Source organism: Typha latifolia, chromosome 2, assembly GCF_019914945.1.
Source record: "Typha latifolia isolate L0001 chromosome 2, TyphaL0001v2, whole genome shotgun sequence".
Lineage (NCBI taxonomy): Eukaryota > Viridiplantae > Streptophyta > Magnoliopsida > Poales > Typhaceae > Typha > Typha latifolia.
The window spans coordinates 18,395,983-18,410,730 of record NC_133087.1 but is presented as its reverse complement, the minus strand read 5'-3'; the positions used below and the strand labels follow the sequence as shown (position 1 = coordinate 18,410,730).

The 14,748-nt window shown below is 39.4% G+C and overlaps 3 protein-coding genes across 5 annotated transcripts; 2 read left to right on the top strand and 1 right to left on the bottom strand.

The window, feature by feature from the left end:
- Window positions 1–1,875: 1,875 nt before the first annotated feature.
- On the top strand, window positions 1,876–4,335 carry LOC140780978 (polygalacturonase At1g48100-like). The gene is made up of 6 exons (XM_073126718.1): window positions 1,876–2,537; window positions 2,629–2,796; window positions 2,890–2,934; window positions 3,014–3,221; window positions 3,310–3,391; window positions 3,625–4,335. The coding sequence occupies exons 1-6, from the start codon at window positions 2,154–2,156 to the stop codon at window positions 4,124–4,126; spliced, it is 1,389 nt and encodes a 462-aa protein (XP_072982819.1). The 5' UTR covers window positions 1,876–2,153; the 3' UTR covers window positions 4,127–4,335.
- Window positions 4,336–5,706: 1,371 nt separating this feature from the next.
- Window positions 5,707–7,946, top strand: LOC140780977 (polygalacturonase At1g48100-like). Its single transcript, XM_073126717.1, has 6 exons — window positions 5,707–6,366; window positions 6,460–6,624; window positions 6,707–6,751; window positions 6,843–7,050; window positions 7,134–7,215; window positions 7,304–7,946. The coding sequence occupies exons 1-6, from the start codon at window positions 5,872–5,874 to the stop codon at window positions 7,806–7,808; spliced, it is 1,500 nt and encodes a 499-aa protein (XP_072982818.1). The 5' UTR covers window positions 5,707–5,871; the 3' UTR covers window positions 7,809–7,946.
- A 3,269-nt stretch (window positions 7,947–11,215) lies between these two features.
- Window positions 11,216–14,528, bottom strand: LOC140781725 (uncharacterized). 3 transcript variants are annotated; one of them, XM_073127868.1, is made up of 5 exons: window positions 14,262–14,528; window positions 13,261–13,610; window positions 12,395–12,499; window positions 12,226–12,273; window positions 11,216–11,564 (listed from the first exon to the last, which is right to left on the bottom strand). In XM_073127868.1, exons 2-5 carry the CDS (start codon window positions 13,525–13,527, stop codon window positions 11,325–11,327), a joined length of 660 nt encoding a protein of 219 aa, XP_072983969.1. In that variant the 5' UTR covers window positions 13,528–13,610; window positions 14,262–14,528; the 3' UTR covers window positions 11,216–11,324. The 3 variants fall into 3 exon arrangements, with proteins under 3 accessions (XP_072983969.1, XP_072983971.1, XP_072983970.1); XM_073127870.1 differs by having other exon boundaries at window positions 11,216–11,620; window positions 14,262–14,500; XM_073127869.1 differs by lacking the exon at window positions 14,262–14,528 and having other exon boundaries at window positions 13,261–13,673.
- Window positions 14,529–14,748: the final 220 nt, after the last annotated feature.

Below are 14,748 nucleotides of genomic sequence, written 5' to 3'. Positions count from 1 at the left end.
GACCTGTGTATGTGTTTGTTTTTCTGACCTCCCCATTTTGCCATTGCTTCATCGGTGAGGTTCATTAAAACCCATTATATATATATATATACACACACACACACACACACACACATACATACATACATATATATATATCTATGTTACCAATTTACGGTATGCATAATGGGCTACGACTCTGATCAACCTTTCTTGAGAGCACCTGGTGTTAATAATTTGTTGCACAGTTTCTTTGCATACCGTAAATATGTTCACATATTTAGCAACTAATTCTTATACATAACTTGGTAGGATACAGGACTGGCTTTCTCTTTGCTAACAGCACAAAGAATGTGACTGGGCAAAATAGTACATAGCCATCTGAACATCACGGTTCCGACTCCTTTTCTTTTCTTTTTAAATTTCGATTCATTTTGATGAACTCTCCTAATTGGTAAGGTCCATGATCATTAAATAACCCTCTATTTACTTCCAGAGGCTTAGATTTGACATACAAAAATTGGTTGAAGGAATTGATCATATGGGAGCTTGGACAACTTCACTGGCTCACTCACTATACAGCAGGCAATGCGGGGCCCTGGTTACAGGAACTTGGTGCAGCTAGGGTACATGGTAACTACTGTCAAATCATGAACTGCCAAGTGGACCGACTGATGGAAATTCCTGCAGTCGATGAGGCAGAGAATCCCACTTCAGAAGCTGTACGGTAGGTTCGGTGAACCACATGTTTTTAGATCTCCTGTCCTGTCCTCTTCACTTTATCCTTCGATATTCTGATCATGGTAAGTAAATCGGCAACGTTTTCGCCCGTGAACTCAAAGATCACCGACAACGGGCATGATCCTGTGCTTCTGCAAAGTTAACTCGAGTTCTGGGAGCCTTTTCTGCTAGAAAAAAAATTCCACAACCTATTTTGAGAAAATAGAGATTAATATATCAATCACATGATACCTAGAGACATTAGCTTGAGCACATGAACAAGTTCTGATCTCACCGACGGTTCCCAGAAAGCAATCTATGTCGTCGTCTCTTGTCCCCAATGGTTGATCGACCATTGTTTTTATCGTAGATTTCAATATTAAATTGATGATCAATGGCAACTACTATTCAACATTTGTAGTCTTTTATTGGCAGTTTTGTTTGTTGGGCAGATGAGCTTGCTTTCTTATGGCTCTCATGTACCACCAACAAAGAATAAGAGAGAGAGAGAGAGTGTGTGTGTGTGTGTGTGTGTGTGTGAGTCCGTGACTTACTTGCTTCTCTCTCTGTATTGTCCCCTTGTCCATCACTATGAGCTAAACTACAACAAAAGGTCACGGGGCTTTCGCTACTTCGCTTCATGGCCACATCTCTCCTCTAAAGCTTACAAAGTCCTCTCCACCCTCCAGTAGCTTCCTTTTATTCATATATGCATCTTCCTTTCTCCTCCTTCCACGGCTCATGCAACAAACAGTGCAGACCTATGTAAATGACAACACCAGCCTTCACCTCTTGATTAAGTAACCAGTGTAAAGTTGCATGCATCTTCCTGAGGACTCGTGCACTAAGACATAAAACGGATTGTTGCCCTTGTTGTTAATGTGTATTCACAGAGTAAGGTTAAACTAAGTCATGAGCAAATCTTTTTTTTTTTTTTTTCTACTAAAAAGTTTTTAAACTAATGCAAGTAGGTCCACTGGTGTAAACTTGTGAATCGCTAGAATGTTCCTTTCATACATGTCAAGCTCTTATAGGACAACAGCATGTGAGTTGAGATACATCATCGCCAATAAACTTTCAAATCTTTTTCCTTGGAAATAAAATAGAGTCCGAAGTTGGATGCCGAGCCAGAGAACAGAACAAACAGGGGGATTCTGTTCTCTCTCTCTTTCTTTCTTTCATTCTTTTTTTTTTTTTTTTTTGTGTGTCAAATTTCTCTCCACTCTCCTTTTTGATTCATGGAAGGAAAAGGAAAGGAGGTCATTTGAGACCTTTAAGGACAATGATGCTTTATTTGAGGAGGTATGGACGCGTGTCATCCTCCTCATGGGGTCCTTGCCTATTCCACGACAAAGTCGCGCAGCATAAATAACAGAGGCCTCAAACCTCCAACTCCTTGGTAGTTACAAACCTTCTCCTCCTTTTACTCCTAAATTTTCAAGATTACGACATCGATGGGTATCTCGCGAGCACTGCTCTTTTGCTTTATTCTGGTTATCTTCTTTCTATCATCTGCCCATAAATCGAATGGAAGATCCCATTTGCACAAGAAGCAAAGTAATAGTCACAGAGAAGGCAGCAAACACCGCGCAGTTGGGTCACCAGCAACTAGCACTATTATTAGTCCAAGCAATTCGAGCTCAGATCCTTGCGTCTTCGATGTGAGAACCTTCGGCGCGGTCGGCGATGGATCCACCGACGACACCGAGGCGTTCCGGTCGGCTTGGAGCATGGCTTGTTCGGTGGACTCCGCCGTGCTGCTCGTGCCAACGGACGGCGTGTTCATGATCACTTCCACCATCTTTTCCGGCCCCTGTCAACCCGGGCTTGTCTTCCAAGTAGTTCCCTTTAAAACAAACAAACACTTTTGTGTTACCTTTTCTTTTTGTATTTCTTGGCATAATTGGATTGAGTTATGGGTATGGATAGGTGGATGGAGTGCTAATGCCTCCTGATGGACCCGACTGCTGGCCGAAATCCGATAGTCGGCGGCAATGGCTTGTGTTCTACCGACTCGATGGGATGAGTCTGGTAGGAAAAGGAACGATTGAAGGGAATGGAGAAGAGTGGTGGAATCTCCCCTGCAAACCTCACAGAGTATGTCGTCCGTTAATATATAGCTAGAACAAGAATTTGATGACATCCTTGTCAAATGGATAATTTGATAGCCTTAACAATCCACAAATGCAGGGACCCAATGGATCCACATTGCCTGGACCTTGTGATAGTCCAGCAGTAAGCAACTCATCTCACAGTTCTCTTTGGAATATAAGTATGTTGACTATCTTACTTATCTCCTTTGAATTATTTGCAGTTGATTAGATTCTTCTTGAGCAGCAACATTACTGTCAGAGAACTGCGAATCGAGAACAGCCCGCAATTCCATGTCAAATTCGATAGCTGCGAAGGCCTTCACATTGAAGGGTTATCCATAAATTCCCCCGCACTTAGTCCTAACACTGATGGCATCCACATTGAGAACACCAAGTCTGTTGCCATTTACAATTCCATGATAAGCAACGGTAGCTTCCAGTGTGGTTATTTTTTTTATGAATAGTTTACACATTCAAGTTTGAGAATTTGGATTGAAGATGGTGTTAAATTGCTCAGGTGATGACTGCATCTCGATCGGACCTGGTTGCTCTGAAGTCAATATCGAGAATGTAACATGTGGGCCTAGTCATGGCATAAGGTATTAATCCTATCTCCATTTTTATTGACCTCTCTTTTGAATTAAAGGAACCTAAGGACTCAAAAGAAAAAAACATAGTATGCGTCCAAGATCATCTTTTGTTTCTTCTCTGGTAGGAGAAACTTTCTTATTCTAGTGACACAAGTATTTCTTCCATGTAGTGTTGGATATTGGTTATTTAAATAGTACATAATCACAATTGGGTCTCATTTTGTTGCATTATTATCTCCCAGTATTGGAAGCCTTGGAGTGCACAATTCTCAGGCGTGCGTCTCAAACGTATCAGTCAAGAACGCTGTTATAAGACACTCAGATAATGGAGTTAGGATCAAGACATGGCAAGGAGGAATGGGCTCGGTGTTCGGCATTAGCTTCGAGAACATATACATGGAGAATGTAAGGAATTGCATCATCGTAGACCAATACTACTGCATGGACAAGAGGTGCATGAATCAATCAACGGCGGTCTATGTATCGGACGTCTCATACAGCAACATCAAGGGGACATACGACGTAAGGAGTGCGCCGATACACTTTGCATGCAGTGACACTGTGCCATGTACAAACATCACCATGTCTGATGTGGAATTGCTCCCTCATGATGGGGAGTTAGTAGATGATCCCTTCTGCTGGAATGCCTACGGGGTGTTGCAGACACTGACAATTCCACCCATCTCTTGCTTGCAAGATGGAGAGCCTCAGACACTCCAAGAGAACCTTAACTTTGGTTGCTGACTACATCTTTGTAACTTTGTAGATCATAGGAGATAGCCCAACCACTAACCCCTTATCTAACTTTTCATTAGAAGCCTTTACGAGGCTTTACATGTGCTGCTTTATCTCTCCTTTCATGTACTATCTGTGGCCTGTTAGTCTCTTGTACTTTTTTTGACAGCATCGACCTGATAAAATAGAGCAAGAACTCATATGAATAGTTTTTTCTATCTCATGACTATGCTTTCAGATCCTTCTGTAAATTTTCAGTTCTGAGATATATGACAGCATTCGAAGGTGTCATTTAATTTCAGTAAATATGGGGAATTTCTCATATCCAACTAGATTCATTTATGGCCTTCTGGGCCAATGCCAGCCCATCATCTGTCAGAGTTCTCTTTCATTCTAGAGATGCAGCCACAAATTTATTTCATTGTTAATGATATTAACAAAGCATTATTTGATAACTGATTGTTCAGGATGATCTTAAGATAATGGCTGTAGTTCTTTTAACTCACGCCTGCCCACTAACTAATCAAACATATGAATGTTTTAGTTGGACAGACCTTGCTCTCTTTAATTACGTGTTGAGGAGGCTTTGCAATCCAAGAAGAGTGCTGGTCTACTACAATGGTGTGCTTAGCTAAGAACTCCACTAGCAGCCGTCCTACTGTATCTTAATGCACAACGCTATCCTTCTGTCTCTGAGATAAAGTATCTGAAAGCCTTCAAGCAGACTGCTTTCAAACAAATCTTCGAAGCAAAGACTATAGGGAATTGTCCATGTCCTATTGCCTTAGAAGGAGCTTGATTTTTTTGGCATTTTAAACTAGCCTTAAAAACGAAGAGCAGAAGAAAGTGGTAAGGTTAATTTAATTTGGAATGTGGAGGTAATAAATGATATAGTTAATAATCTTAGTGGAGACTGTTAATTTACATTTCATCACAAACTCAAAGTAGGGCAAAAGAAGTGCAGCACTTCGTATGTGAACCAGTATACCTTGGAAATTATAAAAAATTAGAAACAAGTTTCATCAGGGGCTTTTATTTTTGTCTCTGATGCCTTGCCATCTTCCAGTTTCAGACAATTTTAGTGAAGTATAACATGCTACCGTATAGGATCTTCCTAAAAACATTGTGATCTAAAAGGATCCTGATCCAATACTCTATCATTCAACTAAGTCAAATGATCTTTTCCAGAGCTGAAACCTCCACTACTGTTAAAGAGTGTATAACAGCCACTCTTTGTTCTTCCCTCCAATTTCTAGATTTGGGCCCAAGCAGGTGAAAGGTGTGGCAATTGAACATGGGGCTGTTCTACCGACCATCTCTAATAGCTTATTACCTCTCCTCCAAACTATTTTGTGTACACTCCACAATCTCAAAAAGCCATGCCTGAATGGAACTGTTCGGTTGCCGCCATTAGAATTTTCCACAGTGCAGGAGAAGAAGAGCCACAAAAGATGACCCTGCCACTACCCCCTTCACTACAATAAAATAGTAGACTTAGCCACCATCTATCATATTCCATTCTTTGCAAGATCCTCTTCTCTATAACCTATCCTCGTTTGCTATCCTCTCCATTGTATCTCTAGGCCAAGACAGTGACAACCGCCCGCAATAATTTTGAATTCCTCATGCTTGATCTCTCTAACAAGTTGAAATATCCATAAGTTTTCGATAGCGAGAGGGGAGGCTTTTGTGTGTGTATATATAGCAGTGCATTCCTCTAAGTACATTTGTATCTCTTCTTGGATAAGGCAGAAATGGAACTAACTAGGATGGTCATACTACTTGTTTTCATTTCCTCTAGCTTCTTTTATCCTTGTGTTCAAGGAAGGATTCATCATCATCATCATCATCATCGTCATCAACTCAAGGAACATCCAAAGATGAGCATTGCACAGCCTCCCATGGCAGAGCCTCCTCAGACTGCAGACTCCCCTAGTTATCCTCCTGCTCTCGCTCCTCAGCCTATTAGTACCGGTCCTAACACGAACGCCACAAATTCTACTGCTCCTCCTCCTACACCAATAAGTGAAGGGACTAGTGGGAATTCCTCGAACAACAACGTCATTTTTGATGTTCGAACATTTGGAGCGAGAGGTGATGGATTGTCTGATGACACTGAAGCATTCAAGAGTGCATGGGACTCTGCATGCCAAGCTGGATCTGCAGTAGTCCTTGCTCCTCAGGGATACTCCTTCATGATCCACTCCACCATCTTTGCAGGCCCTTGTCAGGGTGGAGTCATATTTCAGGTACACTCCACTGGTTTATGCTAATTTATCCTGGATTCAATCCACAAAACTGACTTAATTCTGATATGGTTACCTGCTGAATTCCTATATAAGGTTGATGGGATCATCTTGGCGCCCGGCGATCCCGATTCATGGCTAAGTAGCAGTAGAAGGCAATGGCTTGTGTTCTACAGAGCCAACGGCATGACTCTGCAAGGAGGTGGACTCATTGATGGGAAAGGAGAGAGATGGTGGAATCTCCCTTGCAAACCACACAAGGTAAGCATGGGCAAGCTAAGGAGAAATCTTAAGAAACTAGGACAAAGGCAATCCTTAACACTTGCTCATTTCAATGCTACAGGGGATAAATGGGACAACACTGCCTGGGCCCTGTGATAGCCCTGTTGTAAGCTCAACTCAACTGAATTAACTACTTCTATAGTTGATATGTTAACTACCATGATGTAACCTTAGCTTTCATCTCTATGTGGTTTCAGGCCTTGAGGTTCTTCATGAGTTCAAACCTGAGAGTTCATGGATTAAAGATCCAAAACAGTCCCCAGTTCCATTTCCGGTTCGATGCCTGCAAGAATGTCACCATTGACACAATATCCATAAACTCACCTGCACTCAGTCCTAACACTGACGGCATCCATGTAGAGAATTCTGAGAAAGTGAGGATTTATAATTCAGTGATCTCCAATGGTAAGTTATTCTTGCTTCAGTTTATCCTGACCTTAGGTTCAGTTTCTCTTCTACCTTGCAATCTAAAGTGTCTGATTCAACAGGTGATGATTGCATATCTATTGGTTCTGGTAGTCTGAACATAGAAGTACAAAATGTAACATGTGGACCAAGCCATGGCATCAGGTTGAACCACTTTTCCTTCTCCGTTTCATCCTCTAATTTTCTTCTGCAATTGGACTCTAATGCTACTCAAAATTTTATGTATGCTCAGCATAGGAAGTCTCGGCAAACAAAATTCGCGTGCATGTGTGACTAATATTACTGTCAAGAATGCTATCATTAAGCACTCGGATAACGGAGTCAGGATCAAGACATGGCAAGGCGGATCAGGGTCGGTATCATCGGTCACATTCGAGAACATACACATGGACACCGTCAGGAACCCGATCATCATTGATCAGTACTACTGCCTCACCAAGAAATGTGCAAACCAAACCTCTGCGGTCTTCGTGTCAGACATCACCTACACAAACATCAAGGGGACTTACGATGTCAGAAGTCCGCCAATCCATTTCGGGTGCAGTGACTCAGTCCCTTGCACTAATGTTACACTGACAGAAGTGGAGCTGCTACCTGCAGCTGGAGAAATCATCTCAGATCCTTTCTGTTGGAACACTTATGGTGCCTCGCAGACGCTTACGATCCCTCCAGTGTCATGCTTGTTGCAGGGACTACCTCGATCAATTATGGACATTGACAATTTGATGTGTTATTGAGGAATTTAGAGCATTATCACTCTACGAGTTGAAAGAGTGTAGATATCTATTGATATATCAGAATGTCTGAATTAGAAAGAACAGGCATGTAAAGTATATTCCTCTTAAATTTAGTGTAACAGTATATCACTGTCATAATCAAAGGTTTCTATGAGATCTTTGCCTACTATTAATTTGAAATATAATAGTCAAAGGCTAGTTTCAAGAACAAATCTGATAATTTGTTGCTGAAAACTGAGATATAAATATGTGACGTTTGTTTATATGAAGCTCTGAATGATTTTAATAGCTTCATGGTACATCAAAGACGATAACAATCATTTAGACATTGTACATTTGAATGAAAGGTTGGATAGATTAATATCTAAACTACGAGTAAAAAAAAAAGAAAGAAAGAAAGATCATGGGCATGGAATATATCTTTCCTCTTTTTAAACAGAAAGCCTAACCAGCAGCAACCAAATGCTTCCCATTTTGTTTTCTGAGGGACGAAAAGGCAAGTGGAGATGTTAGTGTACTTGTGGGCGCGTGAGATAAAGAGAGCCTTTTTAATTTTGCACTCCACGAAGGATGAGAGCAAGGAAACAAACAAGAGAGCGTCATTACTTAATTATTGAGCAGGCATTAAAGAAAAGGTTAAGCAGTCATTAATTAATGGCTGCTTAACTCACAAGAGGTGTAAGGGTGAGGCAAAGAGGAACGACTTTCACAAACCGAAAGCTATTTATATATATAGTATGTCAAATAATGGTATGGTAGTGCTTTTAAAAAATTACATTTCACACCTTCTCTTTTTAAAAATTTACAATTCACACCATACCTTTTCAAAGTATGAATTTTGAGCCCCCATATTTTTGACTTTATTTTCAACAGATGAAGAGGATTTTTAATAAGCTTGAGTCCAAATTCATGAAACTTAGGGTTTGAAATGTTGCATTTCTTTTTTTTTTTTTTAACTTTTATTTTATTTCAAATTCTCTCTCCAACGGCTCGTAACCATCGTAGTGATGGGCCTAGTAGTCTTACGTGGGCCGGTGCACGAGCACCATTACTCTCTCTCTCTCTCTCTCTCTCTCTCTCTCTCTCTCTCTCTCATTCAAAGAAAGGTGGCCTTCCTTTGAATAGGCGTGGTGTGGTCTTTTGCATAGTGGAGATGTCTTTGAAAAGATTGAAAGGCAAACGTGGTTAAGATAGATAGGGTAAAGGAAGTAGTAGATTGGTAGGAAGGATCATGGGGTTGGCTACTCTTTAGATCTCAGCCTTCACCTTAGATACCCTCCATTTGGGGGCTCACCAAATATTCCTAAGGAAGGGCTAAGAGCTACCTCATTAATTTTTAATATTTCACCCCATTTCTCCACGTGGTTTCTCTCAATGCCATGGACCCTATCCTCTCCATTCCTTCTCACCTTCAGAAAGAGTCTTTTTAAGACTAAGTTACGTAGTTGCACAATTCACCAAGTGATCGATCAATTAAAACCAACACAGAAGTACAACTTTGATTGGCAATCAAAATTCCATACGCAAACTCGAAAGATATACACATAAAATAAATTAAAAGGACCATCTCCTGCGAATTATTTGCAAGTCAAGTCTTCAATCATTTTTAAGCATGCAAGAAAGCGATGATAAGTGGGGACCGCGGCACGCAATCCAATGTGGTCCAGTCAGCATTTCAACGGGCATAGACAAATCCTTCATTCTGAAGAATGATGCAGATCAGCAAAACACTGCAAGTCACATTGCCAATGGCCATACCAGAAGCAAATTTGAGAATTTCTGAAAGCTACTCTTGGAGTGAATTATGGAAGAGGACCAACAAAACAAAGTTTCTTATAATTGGAGAGACACACAGATATCATGGAGAAATTAAAAGAATGGGAGCAGCATAAACTATGACATGAAGTACAGACCATGGAGAGTGAGGAGTGCAGAAAGCAAGGTTCTTTCCTGCATTATAAATCATAGATGTTGGCTTTATGTTCTTCCACTGCATCTAAAGATGAGGGGAATGTTTGGTCTTTAAAGCTGCATAAAGATTTCCTATATCAATACAAGAGAAACAGTACAAATGGGAGAATCTCAACAGATAAAAAGTTCATAAAGGTGCAAAGCTTCTTTTGGAGCACCTCACAACACCCACCCACTACTCCTGAATTTTACTCTCATCAGTTTATGTGAATGCTCTCAGCAACAGCTGAATAGAATAAATCAAACTGGTTTATTTTGTCGTAGAAGCTTCACTTACTCTGGGGAGTACTTATTTATCCATCACAAAAGGCATACTAATTTGCAGTGGGACAGATATAAGCTTAGCTCTTGTTATGTAATTAAACTACGTTGACATTCATGAAAGCAAAGTACTGGCGTCAATAAAACAAAGCAGCTGCTACCAATAAGCTATTAGCATCTAAAGACGCAGTTAAAGTCTATCAAATTATTAGCAGGTAAATATGCTATCGACCCAATGGAGTATTACCATAAAATTTCAAGAATTGACACCTGATAATCTAACTCAGAGATGGTCATCAGCATTCAGCATTCAGCAAAAGTGAAACAGCCAATAAGGCAAAAGTCTAATAAAAGATTTTGAAACAAGGGTGTCCTGAGAATTATAGAGTTGCACAAAATCTACTTTGAAGATTGTGATAACAATAGAAACACTCGAATGCTAATTTTTTTTTAATCCAATTCACCTCTTTAAACGTATTGCAATAAAGAGAAATGCCATGACATTCTCCGGTTCACTCACCTTAGCCAAAGACCAAACTTATGGTACTTAACAAGTACAAGGATAAGGCAGTAGTCATCATAACTCAACTATCATTCCGTGTTTTAACAATTTCTCTGTCACCAAACCTCAGCTAGCACTGTACGTTTAAGAAGTTCTACATGCACAAGTGAAAACAAAATAGCTACCAAGAGGATAGGAAAGGTAGAGCCTCCTGTGTCCAACCAGCATTGCAAGGACACCCAGTATATAGCTAGGGCGGAATATGGTAAAAACAAATTGTCTAAAGATGAAGATACTACATACGGATGACCTTTTAAGAAGTAAAAGAAAGTAATTTTTTGACATTTGTCAAAGAGACACAAAGTTACAAGACAGAAACTGCAGGACAAGAAGCATAGACACAAAAGTCCTTCGCACCCATTGAAGAATAGTAGATAGAATACATGAATTTCACTAACCACCTTTCTTCAGATACATGAGTGGAACAATCAAATAAGCTCCTTCAGTAAGCTCTAAGTTTGTAGTTTTACAACTTCTTGGGAGAAACCATTTCTGAATTATACCTTACCAGAACATTCAACTATAATGGTCTCCCCTGAAGAAGCTCTTGGTTTTATTTTATAACTCATCTGAAGAAGCCATTTACGAATTATACCTTAAAGACATACAAAAATTAGAAGACAAACAATTCTGCAATTTTATTATGATCCCTGGACATAGAATAAGATGAATCTAATGGAAGAAAAATATCCTCCCATGGGAATCACCTCTAGATGTAAGCACTACTGCAAGGAGGCAAGCAATTCCAAAAGGGAAGCAACAAAATGCATCTGGATTTCCTCATCAATTGTCAAGAAGAGGGGAACATGTACAAAAAGAGATTTGATGCCATGTTGCTCTGCAAACCGGAGAGAATGATAGTAGACATAATTGCATACAAATCGACCGGCATCATCTGAAGGCATCACATCATAGCCCATCTTAGCTAAAGCCTTAGAAATTTCAGTGACAGGTACTGAAGTCTGCAAGTAGTCAAGAAGTCAGATGGGAGCTTTATAAGCAAGTCTTGCTCCGTTAGCTGCAGGTTCCACACAAAAGGTAAAAAAAAAAGAATAGCACAGGAAAATTTATACTGTGATGCATATGAAAACACAAGATATCCTATCCTCCAATAGATGTAGCTCTGACCTGTCCCTTGTTTGTACTTCAAATGACAGTGCAAAAAATCACTAGATACACGAGCAGTAAAAGATCTTCAGGACCAATTAGTTTTCATGATGTTTAAAAGGACACGGTGAGATTTTCACAGATGAAGGGAAGGATAGTAAAAAAAACGAAAAGAAAAGGTGGGACGAAACGTATAAATTGGATTCACAAATGCATATAATCTCACCCTGGTATTGAACAATTACCAAATCTTCGAAGTGACAATACAAAATAGGAGCAAAGATGATGATTAACAGCCCAATTTCCTCAACTTATGTAGTAATCATGAAATTCCACATCTTACCGGTATATAAGAATCCAGTTATTAGTTCTCTTGAAGTGCAGCACAAGATATATGCACACATAAAGATATACAACACACAGAGACAGAGCAAAACCCACACACAACTGCAATCCTACTTCTAATCTGAATGGCTATAGTCCGGGGTTATTTAACCAAATACTTAAAAATGGTACCTCTCGTGTTCGTGAGAAACTTCCATCAGATGGTACAATAGGGACTTTCTGCAAGACAAAACACATGAAAGACGATGACATTGAAAAACTAGAAAGAAAAAAAATTTGATGTTAAAGAGGGATAACAAATGTAGAGATCAACAAGACAACGTAATGAAGGACATATCACCTGAGGCTTCCATCCTAGCTCATCTGGACAACGAAAAGTAGCCTCATTGACTGCTTGATTCTCAATAGTGAACCTTGATGCACCACTATTTACTCCAAAGTGGAGCTGAAAGATATGCCAAATTTAATTGGAAACAATATGTGAAAAAGTGCATCACAATAACAGCACACTGATATAAGAAATTGGCATGTAATGCAGAGAAAGCAGGAGTAGCTTGAAGGAGGAAAATGTATTTAAATTGTCAGGTAAGAAGATGAATAGCAGTTGATTATTTCCTAAAAGGATGTTTCATGTTTAAAATAAGAACAAAAAAAATCCATGAATTAGAGTGAGCTGGTGGCAGCCCCAACGGACATTACTTTCACAACAATTTGAAAAATTGACAATTATAGTCTTAAAGTAAAGTACAGGCAGTATGAGCAACGCTTTATCTTGTATATCTATTTGGTAAAAGAAATTTTATTTTTCGAGCAAAGAAAGATATAAGGTCCATCTGTCTTAAGACCTTGACAAATCAGACTGGGGGACAGTTTAATGGTATGCCATCTAGTAATACACTTGAACCTCAAAGGAATGGATGGATTAAGGAAGAACATAACTGAAGAAATGTTACTAGTATGAATACAGAAGTAAATTTCCAGTTGCCTAATTTTCAGATAAACTACATTTCTACTTGACTAATGTTTAGTAGGTGTAGTAAGTAGAGCTTTGACTGAATTTCCTGACATCAAACAAAGCTAATGCACTTTCTTTCCAGGCTTATTCAAACTAATTTTGCACATAGATAGATGCAAGAGCTTAAGATAAAATGTTTGATCCTCTAAACCATATCAACAAAGACACTGAAGTAAAGGCGAACAGCTGACCCAAATGACTTGCCCCATGTTTGAGGATCCCTTGTCTCTCCCAGCTACAGCAGACTCCAATGTTCTATACAGTTGACCAAGTGCGCCTTGTCCAGCAGTCTCAAGAATGTTGCAGCTCCCTAGAACAAGACCTTTTGGCATCCCCTTCTTTTCCATGAAAGCTCTCAAATTACCAACAATTGTCTCAGTTGGGTTCTCAGATACCCCATAAAATTTCTTAAATCCGGTAACATGAACTGTTACCACTGAAGGCCCTTCTGAACCCATTTCCCGATAATTTTAGATATATGATTGATATTGCAGTGAGAGCAAGATGTTGTTTATTGATGAATATCCCACTTTGAGATGAGCTACATAACAATTAGACACTGTTCCAGTTTAGCAATCAAGAAATAAAAATAAAAAAAAACGAACCTTGATGCATAATTAGGTATTGCAGTAGTACAATCAAGAACAAGAATACAAACAAATTGAGAAGAACAGCTCAAACCAACTGTAGAAAAATTGGGCTCCCACAAAAAGGTCTGATCACAAAACTAAGGACAAATGCATGAAAGGATTACACAACTCACGATGAGCCGTTTTTGATTTAAATGTGGACACAAGCACCGATACATAATCCGATAATTGCAATTAGAAGTTATAAACCATCTGACATAGAGAATTTAACAGGTGATGAAACCAACAAAGATACACAAATAGCGAAACTCATATCCATTATCTGCACAAAACCAGCAAAGAACCATCAAAACACCAACTTTGATCTCTTTTCATGATGTAGCAGGCAAAAGATTGATAAATTGATAGTAATAAAATTCAAGGATATTGGACGCCCCAATTCTTTGCAAAAAGAAAAAAAAGAAAAAAAAAAGAACAAACAGCATCGAATAAAATAACGCAAACAAGGATAATGGATGCCCCAATCGACCAATTAATTTTCAGAAAAGTAGTCACTTTTAGTCCTCCAAGTTACTAGAAATAAGGAAAAGTCTCTCAAAAACCTGATCTTTTCCTTCTCCTACGAGGCCATGAGATTATGGCGAAGGTGAGAGAGAGAGAGAGGCAGATATAGCGAGCGAGCGGATAAAAGACGGCGATGGGTCCTTTTCAAAGCACATTGAAATCGTCGATGCATGAGATTGGGTTAAAAAAGAGGAAAAAAAAAGGCAGGAAGAGAGAGAACTCAACACGCCATAAAGTGGAGCGCGTATAGTGTTGCGCGGAATACTTCCTTGCTCTCATTTTACTTTGGCTGCTACTGCTAGTTCAATTATAAGCGAATGTCACTATATGAGATATGTAGCAATCTAAGATAAACTTTGCCGTTTCCAATAATATTTTATCGATTGCCATTGCGCCACGTCACAGTACAGAGAATCTAGTTCTTTGATATCTTCACAATGATACTGAATTTTTTTTTTTTTTGTGTGTGGAAAATTATTAAAGCTCTTGGAGTGAATACAACCTCTGGAATTGACCTTTATTACT

What these genes read in the sequence shown, in the direction of transcription:
- LOC140780978 (XM_073126718.1), top strand. Translation starts at nt 2,154, where the DNA reads ATGGGTATCTCGCGAGCACTGCTCTTTTGCTTTATTCTGGTTATCTTC. An exon ending in AACCCGGGCTTGTCTTCCAA is followed by an intron (nt 2,538 to 2,628) that starts GTAGTTCCCTTT and finishes GGGTATGGATAG; the next exon opens with GTGGATGGAGTGCTAATGCC. An exon ending in GACCTTGTGATAGTCCAGCA is followed by an intron (nt 2,935 to 3,013) that starts GTAAGCAACTCA and finishes AATTATTTGCAG; the next exon opens with TTGATTAGATTCTTCTTGAG.
- LOC140780977 (XM_073126717.1), top strand. Translation starts at nt 5,872, where the DNA reads ATGGAACTAACTAGGATGGTCATACTACTTGTTTTCATTTCCTCTAGC. An exon ending in AGGGTGGAGTCATATTTCAG is followed by an intron (nt 6,367 to 6,459) that starts GTACACTCCACT and finishes TTCCTATATAAG; the next exon opens with GTTGATGGGATCATCTTGGC. An exon ending in TAATTCAGTGATCTCCAATG is followed by an intron (nt 7,051 to 7,133) that starts GTAAGTTATTCT and finishes CTGATTCAACAG; the next exon opens with GTGATGATTGCATATCTATT.
- LOC140781725 (XM_073127868.1), bottom strand. Translation starts at nt 13,527, where the DNA reads ATGGGTTCAGAAGGGCCTTCAGTGGTAACAGTTCATGTTACCGGATTT. An exon ending in ACATGGGGCAAGTCATTTGG is followed by an intron (nt 12,500 to 13,260) that starts GTCAGCTGTTCG and finishes CATATCTTTCAG; the next exon opens with CTCCACTTTGGAGTAAATAG. An exon ending in GTTTCTCACGAACACGAGAG is followed by an intron (nt 11,565 to 12,225) that starts GTACCATTTTTA and finishes GACTACTTGCAG; the next exon opens with ACTTCAGTACCTGTCACTGA.